Below are 19,013 nucleotides of genomic sequence, written 5' to 3' on the forward strand. Positions count from 1 at the left end.
CTCTTTTGCACACCAGTATCTCTACCTGCACATGTTCATCTGATCATTTATTACTCCAGTGTTAATCTGCTAAATTGTAATGATTCACTCCTATGGCCTATTTATTGTCTACCTCCTCATGCCTTTTGCACACAATGTATATAGATGATTTTTTTCTTCTTCTATGTTGTTGACTTGTTTATTGTTTACTCCATGTGTAACTCTGTGTTGTTGTCTGTTCACACTGCTATGCTTTATATTGGTCACAGTTGCAAATGAGAACTTGTTCTCAACTAGCCTACCTGGTTAAATAAAGGTTAAATAAAAAAATGTTTACCCTGTTTTGTGCTGCTACTATGATGTGCTGCTGCCATGTTGTGTTGCTACCATGCTGTGTTGTCATGTGTTGCTGCCATGCTATGTTGTCTTAGGTCTCGCTTTATGTAGTGTTGTCTCTCTTGTCATTATGTGTGATTTGTCCTATATTTTTATTTTATTTATTTTTAATCCCAGCCCCCGTCCCCGCAGGCCTTTTAGTAGGCCGTCATTGTAAATAAGAATTTGTTCTTAACTGACTTGCCTAGTTAAATGAAGGTTAAATAAATAAATAAAACATCTTTGTTAGAAATAATACTATATTTCCCTCAATGGAGTGATGCTGAATGTAAAAATTCTTATTTTACCACACTACAGTATAATTCTAGCATGGAATAGGTGTCATTGTTCGAAATGAGTTCTTCTGTATCCTTTTTGACAATAATGGGAATACACCATAGTTCTTTTCATGAAAGGAATCCCCACGTGTGACTTCATGTGAAACGAAAATGAAAGGGGTATTGGACAGTCCGGTCGTTGATAGGTCAGTTTCTCTTCTCATATTTCGCTCGCTTCGTTATTAAAATCTGAATACCAAATTATAGTGTAAACATTTCCCCTATGTAATCATATTAGGTCATACATGTAGCTATTATTCTATTGTTCGAACAATTTTCCTCTAGTCTGTTGACGATTGTTAAATATACCAAGTCTAAAGGGGTTTAATCAAGCGGAATGCATTTGAAAAGGCTAATATAGAGCTTGAATAATGATGATCCTAGATCATACATCGACATAAAATTGTTTCTTTATTTCAAAAGTGTGTAATGTATTATATATGCAGAACGATTTGCATTTAATCTGTATTGATATTATAACACACCCGCTGATGTATAAGTAGTTCGTTCCGAAAATGTGGGGGGTTTCCCCTCCACTGAAAGTAATGTGCTGTTCTGCGAGCTACCATCAACAACACTTACTGCCCTACAGGCGCTCAAGGACTGAGGTAAATGGAAACGAAATACCCGCGAATTCCCCTGAAGATTTGACAAAGGATTACAAGGTAAATGGCCGTTAAACAGAATAAATAGCTAGCTACATTGTATTACATTGCCATGTTTAATCGCTACTATAATTTTGTTTGGCTCCTGCTGGACATTATTGAACTTGACGACCAGATAATGGGTCACGATTCAGTTAATTAACGTTATCTATGTTGGCTAGCACGGCTAGTCAGTACTGGCAGCAGTGTCATAACAAGGTTTTGCTAGCAGCAACCTAAGTCGTCTACAGTAGCTAGCTGGTTAGCCATTCACTCAGCTAACTACGTAACTAGTTCAATGTGTTGGTATCTAGCTAGCACTATAACGGACGCCGCCCGTACTATATAGGGCTAGCTAGCTAGATGGTTAGTTTGGGAGCTAGCTAACTCTTGATCAGGACTCCGTTCAATAACGGTACGTTACACATATCATTGGAAGAAGGAGTCTTTATAGGGTTAGTGTTCCAACACAGTCATATCATCCACGCAGGGCCGGTTCTTGCCTTTCTGCTGCTCTAGGCGATAATATACTAGTAATAGTACAAGCATTTCGCTACATCCGCTAAACACGTGTATGTGACCAATAAGATTTGATTTGATATAGGTAAAAAATACCTGTTTTCCAGATGTTAGGTTAAATGTAGGTTCTGAATGAAAGGTAAAAAGGTATGTTTAAAATGCACCTTTTCCAGGACATTGAAGATGCATCTTTTCAAGATGTTGAAATCGGTTCATATTAGGTTCTGGATGAAAGTTGAAAATACTTATTTTAAGGGGCACTAGAGAGTGTGCTATGGAATAGACGTGTTTTGTTAGAGCTCTGCAAAATTGAAACATACATTTATCTTAATCTCTCACGGCCTATGATTTTAAATCATTGTCTGACAATATGACTAAAGGAAATGCCACCAAAAAAGGGGGCGTTAAACAAGATAATTTGGACGAGACGCAACGAACCGATGTCAACATCGCTGACACACGATGTACGCACACTCAAAAGGTTCTACAGCTGCAACATCGAGAGCATCCTGACCGGTTGCATCACTGCCTGGTACGGCAATTGCTCGTCCTCCAACCGCAAGGCACTTCAGAGGGTAGTGCGTATGGCCCAGTACATCACTGGGGCAAAGCTGCCTGCCATCCAGGACCTCTACATCAGGTGGTGTCAGAGGAAGGCCCTAAAAATTGCCAAAGACCCCAGCCACCCCATTCATATACTGTTCTCTCTACCACCACATGGTAAGCAGTACCGGAGTGCCAAGTCTGGGACAAAAAGGCTTCTCAACAGTTTTTACCCCCAAGCCATAAGACTCCTACCCGGACTATTTGTATTGTGTGCCTCCCCCAACCCCTCTTTTACGCTGCTGCTACTCTCTGTTTATCTTATATGCATAGTGACATTAACTGTACATTCATGTACATACTACCTCAATTGGCCCGACCAACCAGTGCTCCCGCACATTGGCTAACCGGGCTATCTGCATTGCTAACCAGGTTATCCACCACAAACCACCCCCTCTTTTTACATTACTGCTACTCTCTGTTCATCATATATGCATAGCCACTTTAACGATACCTACATGTACATACTACCTCAATAAGCCTGACTAACAGGTGTCTGTATATAGCCTTGCTACTCTTATTTTCAAATGTCTTTTTACTGTTTTATTTCTTTACTTACCTACACACACACACCTTTTTTTTTCTCGCACTATTGGTTAGAGCCTGTACGTAAGCATTTCACTGTAAGGTCTACACCTGTTGTATTCGGCGCACGTGACAAATAAACCTTGATTTGAGTTAGCTGAAGATACTTGCTCCCCACAGGACCCACCCCGATTGACCTACTAGCTGCTATAAACTCACAAAGCGGGAAGGTGGACACAAGGTTGGCTCATATCTCAAAGAGTCTTGGGACTTTGACTGAAAATGTGAAGGCAATCAAATAAAATAAAAAAGTTTTTATTAAACTAGGCAAGTCCGTTAAGAACAAATTCTTAGTTGGGAATCCCTGTCACGGCTGGTTGATACAGCCTGCAATCAAACCAGGGTCTGTAGTGACGCCTCCAGCACTGAGATAGTGCCTTAGACCGCTGTGCCACTTGGGAGCCCGAAGTGCAGGGTGCACGAGGTCGGGCAAATGACACGTTTGACACCCCAAAAGAGGCTGAACTGTTCTTTTCATTCAAGCTCCCTGGCTGAGTATACAGAACTGCTGTGCCAAATATAGGCCAGGGATGGTTGAATTTCCTGCCGATATCTGTCTTATCCATCAGAAGATCAGAAATTGGAACTTATAATGATGGGTGAGATTGTTTTATATAGCATTGTTTAGCCACCCACCCACTAACTTGACAGTTAAGTGTTATTTAGTTTTTGTTTACATGCAGAAAATCTATAGATTTAGATGAGGTTTTATGTCTCTTCACCCTAAGCTATGTTAGTTCATCAAGGAGTGCTTCATTTGGGGAAGTCACTCAGTAATGGGATGGGGTCTGTGTTTTATGTTCACTTTTAGTACTGGGCATGACAAGATCCCACATGTTTTGGGTTTCATATAACGGCAAGAATTTGCTCTAAAATAAGTAATGCCACATAGTAACCGGGCACAGCCATGCCTCCTTGCCTGTCCAACATTTCCTCATCTCCCAGCCCTTCTAATGCGATTAGCCCCAATGCTCCTCGCTCTTTTCCCCTTGCCCCGCTACAGTTTCTCCCTGCAGGCAGTCACCGAGTCCGAGGTGCTAAAGGAGCTCCTTAAACTTGACCCCAAATTAACATCTGGGTCAGATGGTTTAGATCCTTTAAGGTTACAGCCCCTATCATTGCTGAGCCTATCTCTGACCTTTTTAACCTGTCTTTACTCTCTGGGGAGGTTCCCATTGCTTGGAAGGCAGTCACAGTGCATCCTTTATTTAAAGGGGGAGATCAAGCTGATTCTAACTGTTATAGGCCAATTTCTATTTTTTCCCTGTTAATCAAAGGTGTTGGAAAAACCAGCCAGTTGACTACTGAGAAGTTTTCTTGATGTCTCTAGTTTCCGGTCAGGTTAAGGATGTGTCACTGCAATCTTAATGGTCCTAAATAATGTCACCATTTCCCTTGATTCTAAGCAATGTTGTGCTGCTATTTTTATTGACTTGACCAAAGCTTTTGATACGGTAGACCATTCCATTCTTGTGGATCGGCTAACATGCTGACTAGACCGCGCACATACATCTGCATTTTGATTTTGGCCCCCCACACCAGACACGATCAGGACACGCAGGTTGAAATATCAAAACAAACTCTGAACCAATTATATTGATTTGGGGACCAGTCGATAAGGAACCATTTCTGGCAATTTAGCTAGCTAGCTTGCTGTTGCTAGCTAATTTGTCCTAGGATATTAACATTGGGTTGTTATTTTACCTGTAATGCACAAGGTCCTTTACTCTGACAATTCATCCACAGATAAAAGGGTTAAAGTTTGTTTTCTAGTAATCTCTCCTCCTTCAGGCTTCTTCTTTGGACTTTATATGGTGGTTGGCAACCAACTAGATACATTTTCTGATCCTTTGATTGGGTGGACAACATGTCAGTTCATGCTGCAAGAGCTCTGATAACTTCAGGAGGACATCCTCCCACCTATCATAATTACTTTGAAAGTCTATGGAAGGGGGTGAGAACCATGACCGTCCTAGGTTTTGTATTGAAGTCAAAGTACCCAGAGGAAGACAGAAGCTACCTGTCCTCTGGCTACACCATGGTGCTACCCTACAGATTGCTGCTGTGGCTACAGTAGACCTTCATTGCAAAACAGTGTTTTAATGAATTATTTGGTGACGTAAATGTATTTATATATATTTTTTCTAAACAGGATAACTTTAATGGTTCACAATTTTATATTTTTCTGAAATTCAGTGAGAAGGATGGTCCTCTTCTAGCCTACCCGCACAGCCTACTCTCACTGTATCTGCAAGCTGTTGCATAGTGCTGGGGACAATAAAAGGCCACTAAAATGTGCAGTTTTGTCACACTACACAATGCCACAATGTCTCAAGTTGAAGTAGTGTTCGATTGGCATGCTGACTGCAGCAAGGTCCACTGGAGCTGTTGCCAGATAATTTTATGTTAATTTCTCTACCATAAGCCATCTCCGTTTTTTTTTGAGAGTTTGGCAGTATGTCCAACAGGCCTAACAACTGCAGATCACATGTAACCATGCCAACCCAGGACATCCACATTCTGCGTCTTCACCTGTGGCTTCCTCACCAGCCACCCGAACAGCTGATAAAACTGTTTGTTTGCACAAATGCCACATTTCTGCACAAACTGTCAGAAACCATCTCAGGGAAGCTCATCAGCGTGCTCGTCGTCCTTACCAGGGTCTTGACATGCCTGCAGCTAGGCGTCGTAACCGACTTCAGTGGTCAAATGCTCACCTACGCTGGAGAAGTGTGCTCTTGAGGCCCATTGTCGTGCCATTCGTCTACCGCTATCACCTCATGTTTCAGTATAATGCACAGCCACATGTCGCAAAGATCTGTACACAATTCGTTCAAGCTGAAAATGTCCTAGTTCTTCCATGGCCTACATACTCACCAGACATGTCACCCATTGAGCATGTTTGGGATGCTCTGAATCGACGTGTACGTCAGCGTGTTCCAGTTCCCGCCAATATCCAGTAAACTTTGCACAGCCATTGAGGAGTGGGACAACATTCCACAGGCCACAATCAACAGCCTGATCAACTCTGCACGATGTGTCGCACTACATGAGGCAAATAAATGGTGGTCGCACCAGATACTGATTGGTTTTCTGATCCACGCCCCTATCTTTTCTTTAAGGTATCTGTGACCAACAGACGCATATCTGTATTCAAAGACGTGAAATCCATAGATTCATGGATTTATTTAAATGAACTGATTTCCTTATGAACTTTAACTCAGTCAAATCTTTGAAATTGTTGCATGTTGTGTTTTTATTTTTGTTCAGTGTAGAATATTCCGATGAAAATTTGTCGCCAATTGGATGGGAACCTAGCTACTGATACTTGTTTTTTCATGACTCTCTCTTGCCCCTCTGCAGGAGACATATGGTGAGCAATATGTTTGGAACATTGAATTGCAATAAAAATCTGTCGAATCGCAATTGCTTATAGATTCGCAAGGATTCTAATACATATCGTATTGGCAATTAAAGTATCGTGATAATATCGTTTCGTAAGGTCCATGGCAATTCTCAGTCCTATTACATACACATTTTCACTTTTTACCAGGAGTCGTTTTCAAATGTCAAATGATGCTGATAATATTTAGGAACGGTGTGAAAGAAGATTGGAAACCTAAAATATGTGCCCCTGCTTATTCATTTTAATCTCATTGTGCAGTTTTGTTCTGTAATCCTTAGATAAATGCAGGGAAGACAAGTGTCCTGGAACAGAAATACTAACATTATATTCACATTGTAATGAATAATCCCCTTGGTTATCACATTCTGGAATGGTCACCTTATGTAAGCCGGGGTAAGCTAATTTACCATTTACATGGGTCACCAGACACACTATTTTCTTTCTCTGTGAGAGATCACTGTTGGGTCCTCGTTTACATGCCAGTACTCCTACGACTTTTTCATACGCGTTCTAAAAGTTGTTCCATCCTGTTGTCACCTGAAAATCAGCAAAAATCTCTCCTCTCAAAAAATGTGATTCCTATCTTCTTCAATGTCTTGATATTTCATGAGGCATAATGCTTACAGGGCACTGCATTGAGCAAACCATAACTCTCACTACTATCAGCATAGTAATGACATTCTCGTGATGAGCCACTAACGTGAGTGTTATTTTTCCATCTAACTAATACAAGCTAAGACGTTAGTTTGAAAGAGATTCTGTTCAAGAATGAAGGAGGACTCTTGATTTCTAAATGTCAAAATAAATGTTGATGTTGTGCAAGCCCTTCATGCCTCATGTCCTGCCATGTGCTCTTGTCTCTGTTTTTCAATTTGAGACAGTATGGACAAAGCGGAGCAGTTTGTCAACATTGACCTAAACGACGACAACATCTGCGGTGTCTGCAAGCTGGAGACCGACACGGGGACCATGTCCTTCTGCCATGTCTGCTTTGAGCTCAGCATCGAAGGTGAGAGAGGCGCCAGTCCCCAGGGCTTGTTGAGCAAGTGGGAATGAAGAGCAAACAAAGTGGTCAATATACAGTGGGGTCTGAAATTGACACCCTTGATAATGATGAGCAAAATTGACTGTATAAAATAAGTCATTAAAATACTGAGCTAAATTGTATGTGCAAATGGGGTAATTATTTTATACTATTACAATAGTTTTAGTTTAACAAGTAATTTATTTATTTTTCTCAAAGGTACTGGTCAAAATTGACACCCCTAAATATTCTTATAAATAAAGTAGTCAAAAGTTAAGTATTTGGACCCATATTCCTAGCACGCAATGCCTACATGAATCATGAATAAGGATGAGAAATAGTTTTGACTTGAAACTTGAAATAGTTTTGTATTTTTTTTTACTGGCTACTTCTGCATTCTTGCAGGGCAGTACTTCAACCACTAGAAACTGTGTGTAGGCCTACGCGTGGTCTCAAGTTTCCAGGAGGATAACCACATTCTCAACTTCAGTTTTTATATATGCAAACCTTTGCGTCAACTGTCGCACGCATGTTATGAGGCATATTTTGTACGTACGTAGCATTTATAAATGGGGCCCCGGGCGTTTACATTTGAAAACAGAGGTCTTTGGCCACGCACACCAGTGCATGCATTTCCTGCATAAGCAGGAGAGACCCCATACCTTCTGTAAAATATGGTTGTGGATCTTTGATGTTATGTGGCTATTTTGCTTCCACTGGTTGTTAAAGTCAACAGTATCATAAACTTTACCAAGTACCGAGACATTTTTGCCAAAAACCTGGTTGGCTCTACCAGGAGGCTAAAACTTGGTAACAAGTGGTTCTTCCGGCAAGACGATAACCCCAAGCACACATCAAAATCCAGGTTTTTAAAATTTGATTGACCACAAAATCAACATTTTGCGATGGCCGTCTGTCTCCCGACTCAAATCCCGTTTAAAAACCTGTGAAATGAATTGAAAGGGCAGTCCATAAGCGCACACTAAGGATATCAAGGATCTGAAAAGATTTTGTATGGAGGAATGGTCTAATATCCTTCCCAAAAGGCTCAGTGCTGTTATCCTCGCAGGGTGAGGTATTGTTTATAATCATTTTGACCCTCTGTTTTTGAGAGAGAAAAAGTATTGTTAAACAAAATCTTACTCTGAGCAATAATTTCCCAATTTTGTTGCGCATTCAATATACACTATATATAATCAAGTCTGTGGACACCCCTTGAAATTGGTGGAGTTGGCTATTTCAGCTACACCCGTTGCTGACTGGTGTATAAAATCAAGTGCACCGTCATGCAATCTCCATAGACAAACATTGGCATTAGAATCGCCTTTCTGAAGAGCTCTGTGACTTTCAACATGGCACCATCATAGGATTTGGAGGATGCCAGGGGAAGACTACCTGCCCCAATGCGTAGTGCCAACTGTACAGTTTGGTGGATGAGGAATAACGTTCTGGGGCTGTTTTTCCTCATTCTAGTGAGGGGGAATCGTAACGGAACAGCAAACTTTGTGGTAACAGTTTGGGGAAGGCCCTTTCCTGTTTCCCCTGTCCACAAAGCGAGGTCCATACAGAAATGGTTTATCGAGATGACCTCAACCCCATTGAACACCTTTGGGATGAATTTGAACACCGACTGCGAGCCAGGCCTAATCGCCCAACATCAGTGCTCGACCTCACTAATGCTCTTGTTGTTGAATGGAAGCAAGTGCCTGCAGCAATGTCCCAATTAGAGGTCAGCAGATTATGATTTTTCAATGCCGATACTGAATAATTGGAGGACCAAAAAAAGCCGATACCAATTAATCGGCTGTTTTAAAAATAAATGTATTTAAAAAATATATATATATTTTAAATATATTTGTAATAATGACAATTACAACAATACTGAATGGACAATGAACACTTATTTTAACTTAATATAATACAGAAATAAAATAAATTTAGTCTCAAATAATGAACATGCTCAATTTGGTCTAAATAATGCAAGAACACAGTTGGAGAAGAAAGTAAAAGTGCAATATGTGCCATGTAAAAAAGCTCATGTTTAAGTTTCTTGCTCAGACCATGAGAACATATGAAAGCTGGTGGTTCAATATTCCCAGTTCTTCAATATTCCCAGTTAAGAGGTTTTAGGTTGTAGTTATTATTGGAATTATGACACGACTATTTCTCTCTATACCATTTGTATTTCATAGACCTTTGACTATTGGATGTTCTAATAGGCACTTTTAGTATTGCCAGCCTAATCTCAGGAGTTGATAGGCTTGAAGTCATAAACAGCGCTGTGACGTAAGAATTGCTAAGAGCTGCTGGCAAATGCAGTAAAGTTTGAATGAATGCTTACGAGCCTGCTGCCGCCTACCACCGCTCAGTCAGACTACTCTATCAAATCATAGAATGAATTATAATACACACAGAAATACGAGTCGTTAGTTTCTGGATTTGACCACATTAATAACCATCATTTAGAAAACAAAACGTTTATTCTTTCAGTGAAATACGGAACCGTTCCTTAAGTCTAAATATTGCTGTTACATTGCACAACCTTCAATGTTATGACATAATTATGTAAAATTCTGGCAAATTAGTTCGCAACGAGCCAGGCTGCCCAAATTTTTGCAAATTCCCTGACTCTGCGTGCAATGAACACAAGAGAAGGGACACAATTTCCCTAGTTAATGTTGCCTGCTAACATGAATTTCTTTTAACTAAATATGCAGGTATAAAAATATACTTCTGTGTATTGATTTTAAGAAGGGCATGGATGTTTATGGATAGGTACATTCGTACAAAGATTGTGCTTTTTTCGCAAATGCACTTTTGTTAAATCATCTGCCGTTTGGTGAAATTAGCTGTGATTCGATGATAAATTAACAGGCACCGCATTGATTATATGCAACGCAGGACAAGCTAGTTAACCTAGTAATATCATCAACCATGTGTAGTTAACTAGTGGTTATGTGAAGATCGTTTTTTTTTTTTTTAATAAGATAAGTTTAATGCTAGCTAGCAACGTACCTTGGCTTCTTGCTGCACTTGCGTAACAGGTGATCAGCCTGCCACGCAGTTTGTAGAGGCGTCCAAAAATGCTGATTACCGATTGTTGTGTGAACTTGAAATCGGCCCTAATTAATCGGCCATGCCGATATAGCAGAAAAGGGGAGACCAACTCGATATTAATGCCTATGATTTTAGAACGAGTTGTTCGATGAGCTGGTGTCCATGTACTCTTGGTCATATAGTGTAGCTCAGTATGTGTATTTTATGTAGTATTTTTTGTTGTTGTTGCTCATCTTGATTAAGTGAGACAATAATTTTGGACCTGACTGTATGTGTTTTGCATGCATTGAGCCTTTATCGAATCCCGGAACTGTGGGAATATGTCCTGACTGAGAAAAGGGAATATATCCTGTTTGTTCCAGGTGGAGTTTTTATTGATTATTGTACTGCAGTAGAGTCCCAGAAAGAGCATGATTGTGGAGTTGAGCATCATGTGCAGATGCCCCAGTCTGTCACAAAGTGTTACCATTGTTGCTCCACTGTGTGTCTGTATCTAGATAAGCCTGTATAGGCTATTGTTGCAGAGATTTTGATACAGCCTGTGCAGCCTCTGGCCATTTAGCAGTAGTTAAGAGGCAGCCAGGGATGGCACATGGGTGTGGGGTGGGGGTGAGGGTGAGGGCAGCAGTAATAATAGTGATATATGGGAGGGATCTGTGACTAGGCCCTGCTTTCTGTTGAATTTCTCCCTGGCCACGCTAGGCTAGATGCCCACTGATCTTCTAGGTTCAATTCCCATCTAGGCTAATGCCCACGGCTCATCTGATTCTGCTTGACTTCATTAAGGTAGACCGGGAGGGAACTGCTCTCTGTCCAAGTTGCTCAGAGTAGAGGAGGCCATGCGTAAGTACAGGGTGTTTCTCAATATGCATACTAGCATGTTCCACACTCATGCTTAGAGTACACTCTCTGAGGAAGTTCTGTTTAGTATGTTCTTGTTAGGACGAGAGTGTGGAGAACGCATAAAACATTATATTTGAGAAGCAGTTAATTTTTGGGTCCTCCAGCCATTCATATTTTTTTACCAGCCAAAATATTTTTTCCCCTGTTTAGAATTACACCAACAAAACACAAAAAACAGATGAGCACGCTTTGTAATGTTTATAAAATAATTATAATACTAGTAAGAAGTAATGTGGTATATTTGAATTTAATTAAAAAAAAACTTTTAACCAAAATAACACAGATGAGTCAAACATTTTCACTTGCCCCTTTTAAGGGTGGGAGGTTGTGGTAGCATGACTCTAGTCATGTTTGTGCCTGTGAGATTGAGTCTGACTTGTAGAAGTGTGGTCTTCTCTTCCATAGCAGTTGAAACTCAAACATAGAAAAACAACCTAGCTTGTGAACAAATTAATGTAAATAGCCAAGAAACACAAGGACAGTCTCACTTCAGTAGATTTTAGTTTCAAGTAAATTAGACTAACTTTTATGCCTGTGCGCAGCGCTTATGAATATGAATCTTTCACTCAGCTCTTCATGTGCGCACAGTCCCCAGGCAGTGTTTCAGCGCGAGGTGGAATAGGCTATATAGGATTTGTAGTTCTTTGACTTAGTGCGATTTAATTGACCAGCTATGAAACAAAAGACAGAAATACTTTGAAACCAGCTACATTAGCATTTACTATAAATGTGATCATACTTTACTATTTTTATTCACATATGCAAGGGAAAAAATGCTCACACTGTGGAGCCCTGACCACCTGCCAATGTGGCTAGTGAAATAGACATCTTACCTGCCAAAGCCTAAATCTACCCGCAGGTGTCGGGTGTTAATTTTAGGCCCTGGTTGGTAGTGATGTTAATCGGTTAGCTGCCAAAAATGCATAAAAAAATGCAAAAATGGTCATCCTTGTTGGTCTATTGGGAAATTAATTGGCACGTGTGTATTTTTGTTGTCGTCGTGCATCTTATTTATCACGTGCACATCATGCAGTGTCAAGTTTGAGGAGTGGAATAGCCTACCACCTGTCAGGCAGCTCGAGAACTCCTCAAAAAGCCTGTAGACTACTGGAGTGAAACCAGCTGAATGAATGAATTTTTTAAAAATGTTTGCGTCAAATTGGCAACCCATCCCTTAAGGGATTAATTGACAAATAAACAAACATTGCAATAATTCAATATGGTTTTAAAATTCCAGTCATTGCGCAACAATGCAATCGCGTGTTAACTTTGGTGGCCATGATTTACAAGGAGCTATTTTATTTCTCAATCTCAATTCGTCATTAAAGCACGCATACCATTCATCTTTCGGGTACATAGGCTATATACAGTTCATTCAGAAAGTATTCAGACGCCTTGACATTTGACAAAGTTGTTTTTCCTCAATCTACATACAATACCCTATAATGACAAAGCAAAAACTGTTTTTTAGAAATTGTTGCACATTTATGAAAACTAATTCACATAACTATTCAGACCCTTTGCTATGAGACTTGAAATTGAGCTCTGGTGCATCCTGTTTCCATTGATCATCCTTAATGTTTATACAACTTGTTTGGAGTCCACCTGTTGTAAATTAAATTGATTGAACATGATTTGGAAAGGCACACACCTGTCTATATAAGGTCCCACAGTTGACAGTGCATGTCAGAGCAAAAACCGAGCCATGAGGTTGAAGGAATTGTTCGTGGCGTTCCGAGACAGGATTGTGTCGGCACAGATCTGAGGAAGGGTACCAAAACATTTCTGCAGCATTGAAGGTCTCCAAGAACACAGTGGCCTCCATCGTTCTTAAATTGAAGAAGTTTGGAACCACCAAGACTCTTACTAGAGCTGGCCACCTGGCCAAACTGAGCAATCGGGGGAGAAGGTCCTTGGCCAGGGAGGTGGCCAAGAATCCGATTGTTACTGACAGAGCTCCAGAGTTGCTTTGTGAAGATGGGAGAACCTTCCAGGATGACAATCATCTCTGTAGCAGTCCACCTTTTATAGTAGGGTGGCTAGATGGAAGCCACTCTTCAGTAAAAGGCACATGACAGCCCGCTTGGGGTTTGCCAAAAGTAACCTAAAGGGCTCTCAAACCATGAGAAACAAGATTCTCGGGACTGATGAAACCAAGATTGAACTTCTTGGCTTGAATGGCATCTGGAGGAAACGTGGCACCATCCCTACGGTGAAGTATAATTGTGGCAGATTCATGCTGTGGGCATGTTTTTCAGCGGCAGGTACTGGTAGACTAGTCAGGATCAAGGGAAAGATGACTGGAGCGAAGCACAGAGATCCTTGATGAAAACCTGTTCCAGAGCGCTTAGGACTTGGTCGAAGGTTCCGCTTCCAACAGGACAACGATCCGAAGCACACTACCAAGACAACGCAGGAGTGTGCTTCGGGACAAGTCTCAATGTCCTTGAGTGGCCCAGACAGAGCCCGGACTTGAACCCGATCGAACATCTCTGGAGAGACTTGAAAATAGCTGTGCAGCGAAGCTCCCCATCCAACCTGCCCGAGGTTGAGAGAATCTGCAGAGAAGAATGGGAGAAACTCTCCAAATACATGTGTGCTGAGCTTGTAGTGTCACAGCCAAAAAGACTCAAGGCTGTAATCGCTGCCACAGGTGCTTCAACGAAGTACTGAGTAAAGGATTAGAATTCTTCTGTAATTGTGATATTTCAGTTTTGTATTTTAAGAAATTTGCCAACATTTCTAAACCTGTTTTCTCTTTGTCATTATGGGGTATTGTGTGTGTAGATTGAGATTATTTAATTTAATACATTTTAGAATAAGACTGTAATGTAACAAAATGCCAAAGTCGAGGGGTCTGAATACTTTCCAAATGCACTGTATAGCCTGCCTACTGTTGACTATCAACGCGTCACCCCCCACTTTGCAATGTGCGCTTGATGCAGTATAATGATGCAGTATAATTGTTTGAAACCTGGACGTTTTACTTAACTTCAAATAATGAGGCATGTCTTACCTTGCTTCAAAATTAGCCATAAAATCATAAGCTTAACTTCTTGTTAATCCAGCTGCGGTGTCAGATTTCAAAAAGGCTTTACGGCGAAAGCAAACCATGTGATTATCTGAGGACAGCGCCCACTTACAAAAACATGAACAACATATTTCAGCCAGACAGGTGCGACACGAGTCAGAACTAGTGATATAAAAAACGCCTTACCTCTGATCTTCTTCTGTTGGCACTCCAAAAGGTCCCAGTTACATCACAAATGGTCCTTTTGTTCGATAATGTCCTTTATATCCATAAAACTTAGTTTTAGCTGGCGCGCTCCAGTCAATAATCCACCCAGTTTCCCTCCATCAAAATGCATACAAAATTAATCCCAAACGTTACTAAAACTTTTCCAAATAAGTCAAACAACATTTATAATCAAACCTGATGTACCCTAATACGTTAATAAAATATACAATTTAAGACGGAGAATCGTTATTGTCTTTACCAGAGAAAAATACCAAAGAACGCACTCTCTTCCACGCGCTTGGAAACACTACAGCTATTTTTTGGGATCGTTTGTCTGGGCGGTTTTGCCTGCCATATCAGTTCTGTTATACTCACAGACATAATATTTACAGTTTTGTAAACTTTAGAGTGTTTTCTATCAAAATCTACCAATTATATGCATGTCTTAGCTTCTGGGCCTGAGTAACAGGCTGTTTACTTTGGGCATGCTTTTCACCCGGACGTCAAAATACTGCCCCCTACTCGAGAGGTTAAACATTAAAAAATGACCTAAAACTAATGTTATGCAAGGTAGATGTCAATTCTACTTAGGTAGCTAGCTACAAATTCTTTGTGGCTAGCCAGTTAGCCCTATTGACTTACATTGGACTTACCATTCACTAAACCTTCTTCCAGCCAGGACAATGGCAATAAAGACAAAACAAGATTATACATAAAGCAAATGTTTTACTTCATAATTATCAGCTAGATATATATGTGGATCGAGCTGACAAGATAGTTTAACACGTGAATATGACCAACTAATGTTATGCAAGGTTAGATGTAAATTCTTTGTGGGTAGCTAGCTAAGTAACAGGAACGTTAGAAGCTAGCCAGTTTGCCCTATTACTATTACTTACTATGTGCTTATGATTTACGTACACTACAGTCGGTATTGTAGGCAGGTAAACATGCCACCATTAACACAGTATGTATTTATTAACGTATCAAGATAAAATATTGTAGTCAACATATGAGATGTGAATGCGCAACATTTAATTTCGAAATCAGTTTATTTTCTCACGCTTCAGCTCAAATGATCAGCAGCATTAATTTCAAGAAAATGTGCATTGCTTTTACGTGGTTGCGTCATATTCCTGTGACTACTTTCCGTTGAAGCTTGTATCTATGCATGCTTCAAAATATGTACAAATGGAGTACACATCCGAGAAGTGCCCTCTGTGCTCCGTTTCTCATACTTTGATTTGGAGTCATAATCCAATGTTCCAGTTTGCGTGCTTGCAGCACGGTAGTATGCATTTTGAGTAACACCCACAGTATCTAGCTCGGACTGTACCTCATGGGTGAATTAGCGCTGCTGAATATTCATCAACACGACACCACATTCTCATCTACTAGGATACATTTGATAGTTCAAGACAGATGATATCTAGGCCTACATGCTTGCACTGTTGTTGGAGGGTAGGTCTATAGGGCTGTTTGTGCGTGTCTAACCACTTTCAACTCCACACCCACAGCTTCCCCCTAACGTAGCACGAAGGATAGATGTTCAGGCTTGTCTGTTTTTAGCTGCTGACACGCACACTCCTTACATGTAGCTAGAGTTAGACAACACACTGCACCGACATACAGCACTAACAAGCTCTAGTCCACACACACACACACACACACTGTAGCTAGCAAGAATATCAACTAAAAAAGAGGCTGACGTTGACAGAGACACTTTCTTTTGTGGTCATTGAGTTATTGACTGTGGAAACCACGCAGACAACAGGGGAGGTCGAGTAGTAGCAGTCTGTTGTTTTGAATAGGTTGGAATAGGGAACTGTGCAGCCTGTCTGGCCCCTTCAGTGTGAAGAAAGGATATGAAGATCAAGCTCTGTTCTGTCATGTCTGAGTGTGCTTGCTTATGTTTGGTCTTAGAGGTCTACATGACATTTAATGCTCGTGACATTCAGGCCCTACCCTACCCAGTCTGATTGCTTCCTCCAAATTTACGGCCCTGCCCTGCTGAATCAGAAATAACTTCCCCCATATCCATTAGCTGCTTGTCACTGTCTGTCCCCTGCTCCCTGAGCTGCCGCTCTGCGTGTGTGAGTGTCCATAGCAACGGCTCCGCTTTGGGCTTCTCAATGGCAAGACGTGAGAGAGCTGTTAGCTAGCTACTTTTCGTCACTCTAAACTCACAGAACATTTATTTTCTGTGTAAGTCTTCCCTGTCAGCTCAGACAGTGTTCTGGTCACCATGTTATGATCTTAGTCAGATGTGACTGTACAGATACATTGCACAGCAGGGCAGAAGCAAATGTGTGATCAATTTAGTAATTCTTGAAAATTCTATCCAAGAGCGTTTGATGAAAGAACATGCCCTACCTGGCCCTAACTCAATGTCTAGTGTTGGGGGCAATCCAGCTCAGGTTCGTAGCAAAGCTCTAGTATGTTTGTGTCCATGTGCTTCTGTCAGTGGCTACAGCAGTAATTGTAGTCACTATTTATACACTGCTACTTCAGTGCTAGCTAGGTGTTTTTCCTCTCCTCTGTTTCCTCCTGCACCAGTTGTGTGTGGCGATGCTTCATGGTGATTGGTTGCTGCACTTGGGCCCAGAGTATTAACACAGTGCAGACTAGAGGTCGACCGATTATGATTTTTCAACGCCGATACCGATTAAAAACCGATAACGATTAATCAGCATTTTTTTTGTTTTTTTTTGTAATAATGAAAATTACAACAATACTGAATGAACACTTATTTTAACTTAATATAATACATCAATTAAATCAATTTAGCCTCAAGTAAATAATGAAACCTGTTCAATTTGGTTTAAATAATGCAACAAAAAAAAAAGTGTTGGAGAAGAAAGTAAAAGTGCAATATGTTCCATGTAAAATATGTGCCATGTAAGAAAGCTAACGTTTAAGTTCCTTGCTCAGAACATGAGAACATATGAAAGCTGGTGGGTCCTTTTAACATGATTCTTCAATATTCCCAGGTAAGAAGTTTTAGGTTATAGTTATTATAGGACTATTTCCCTCTACCATTTGTATTTCATTAACCTTTGACTATTGGATGTTCTTATAGGCACTTTAGTATTGCCAGTGTAACAGTATAGCTTCCGTCCCTCTCCTCGCTCCTCCCTGGGCTCGAACCAGCAACAAAACAATTAGCGCACGCTAACTAGCTAGCCATTTCACTTCAGTTACACGAGCCTCATCTCGGGAGTTGATAAGCTTGAAGTCATAAACAGCACAATGCTTGACGCACAACGAAGAGCTGCTGGCAAAACGCACGAAAGTGCTGTTTGAATGAATGTTTACGCCCCTGCTTCTGCCTACCACCGCTCAGTCAGATACTTAGATACTTGTATGCTCAGTCAGATTATATGCAACGCAGGACACGCTAGATAATATCTAGTAATATCATCAACCATGTGTAGTTAACTAGTGATTATGATTGATTGTTTTTTTATAAGATCAATTTAATGCTAGCTAGCAACTTACCTTGGCTTACTGTATTTGCGTAACAGTCTCCTTGTGGAATGCAATGAGAGAGAGGCAGGACGTTATTGCGTTGGACTAGTTAACTGTAAGGTTGCAAGAGTGGATCCCCCGAGCTGACACGGTCAAAATCCGTCGTTCTGCCCCTGAACAAGGCAGTTAACCCACGGTTCCTAGGCCGTCATTGAAAATAAGAATGTGTTCTTAATTGACTTGCCTAGTTAAATAAAGATTAAATAAAGGTGTAAAAAAAAAATGCCACCCAAAAATACCGATTTCCGATTGTTATGAAAACTTGATATCGGCCCTAATTAATCAGCCATTCCGATTAATCGGTCGACCTCTAGTGCAGACAATGGAACATGACTATTACTGCAGTCCTTCCCTCACACCCCCAACAGTCTTCCAGGTCAGACAAGCTACAGTTTGATGTTCCTCTGTGGGAGAGATGAGACTGTTTTTATAGTAGTTGTGGTTGGCTATAGCCTAGCCTATGGTTTTGTCTCTGTCTAAGCCTTTTTATATTTGTTTAGGGGACATTTGAGCAATCTTTTTTTGTTTTTAAATTGTGTTTTTTTGCGCCCCTGAGTGCCATTCACCACAGCAGTGAGTGCTCATCCCTCTATGTAAATGGAATCCTGGGAGCTCTTCTAGAAGAGCACTAAACGCATTCAATATCCTTTGAAGATTTAACCAGCTATGAGTCAGAATACATAAGTTTCACAGCTGGAGTTTGTTTTTCCCTGTAGCTGACAGGCCTCCGGCTGCTGAGTCAGAGTAGGCTAACCACCTGAGAGAGCCGCCACTCTAACCTGAGCCAACGTCAGAGACAAGAGAGGTTCAGTTG

General features: G+C 40.8%; 1 protein-coding gene across 1 annotated transcript in view; it reads left to right on the top strand.

The window, feature by feature from the left end:
- The first annotated feature begins 1,132 nt into the window (after nt 1–1,132).
- Nucleotides 1,133–19,013, top strand: part of LOC109892732 (protein EURL homolog) — a 30,737-nt gene continuing 12,856 nt past the window's right edge. Inside the window, exons 1-2 of the mRNA XM_020485478.2 lie at nt 1,133–1,357; nt 7,331–7,458. Of these exons, the coding sequence (XP_020341067.1) occupies nt 7,332–7,458 (127 nt within the window). The 5' untranslated portion in view covers nt 1,133–1,357; nt 7,331. The remainder of the gene's footprint in view (nt 1,358–7,330; nt 7,459–19,013) is intronic.

The sequence above is a fragment of the Oncorhynchus kisutch genome, linkage group LG6 (assembly GCF_002021735.2).
Source record: "Oncorhynchus kisutch isolate 150728-3 linkage group LG6, Okis_V2, whole genome shotgun sequence".
NCBI lineage: Eukaryota > Metazoa > Chordata > Actinopteri > Salmoniformes > Salmonidae > Oncorhynchus > Oncorhynchus kisutch.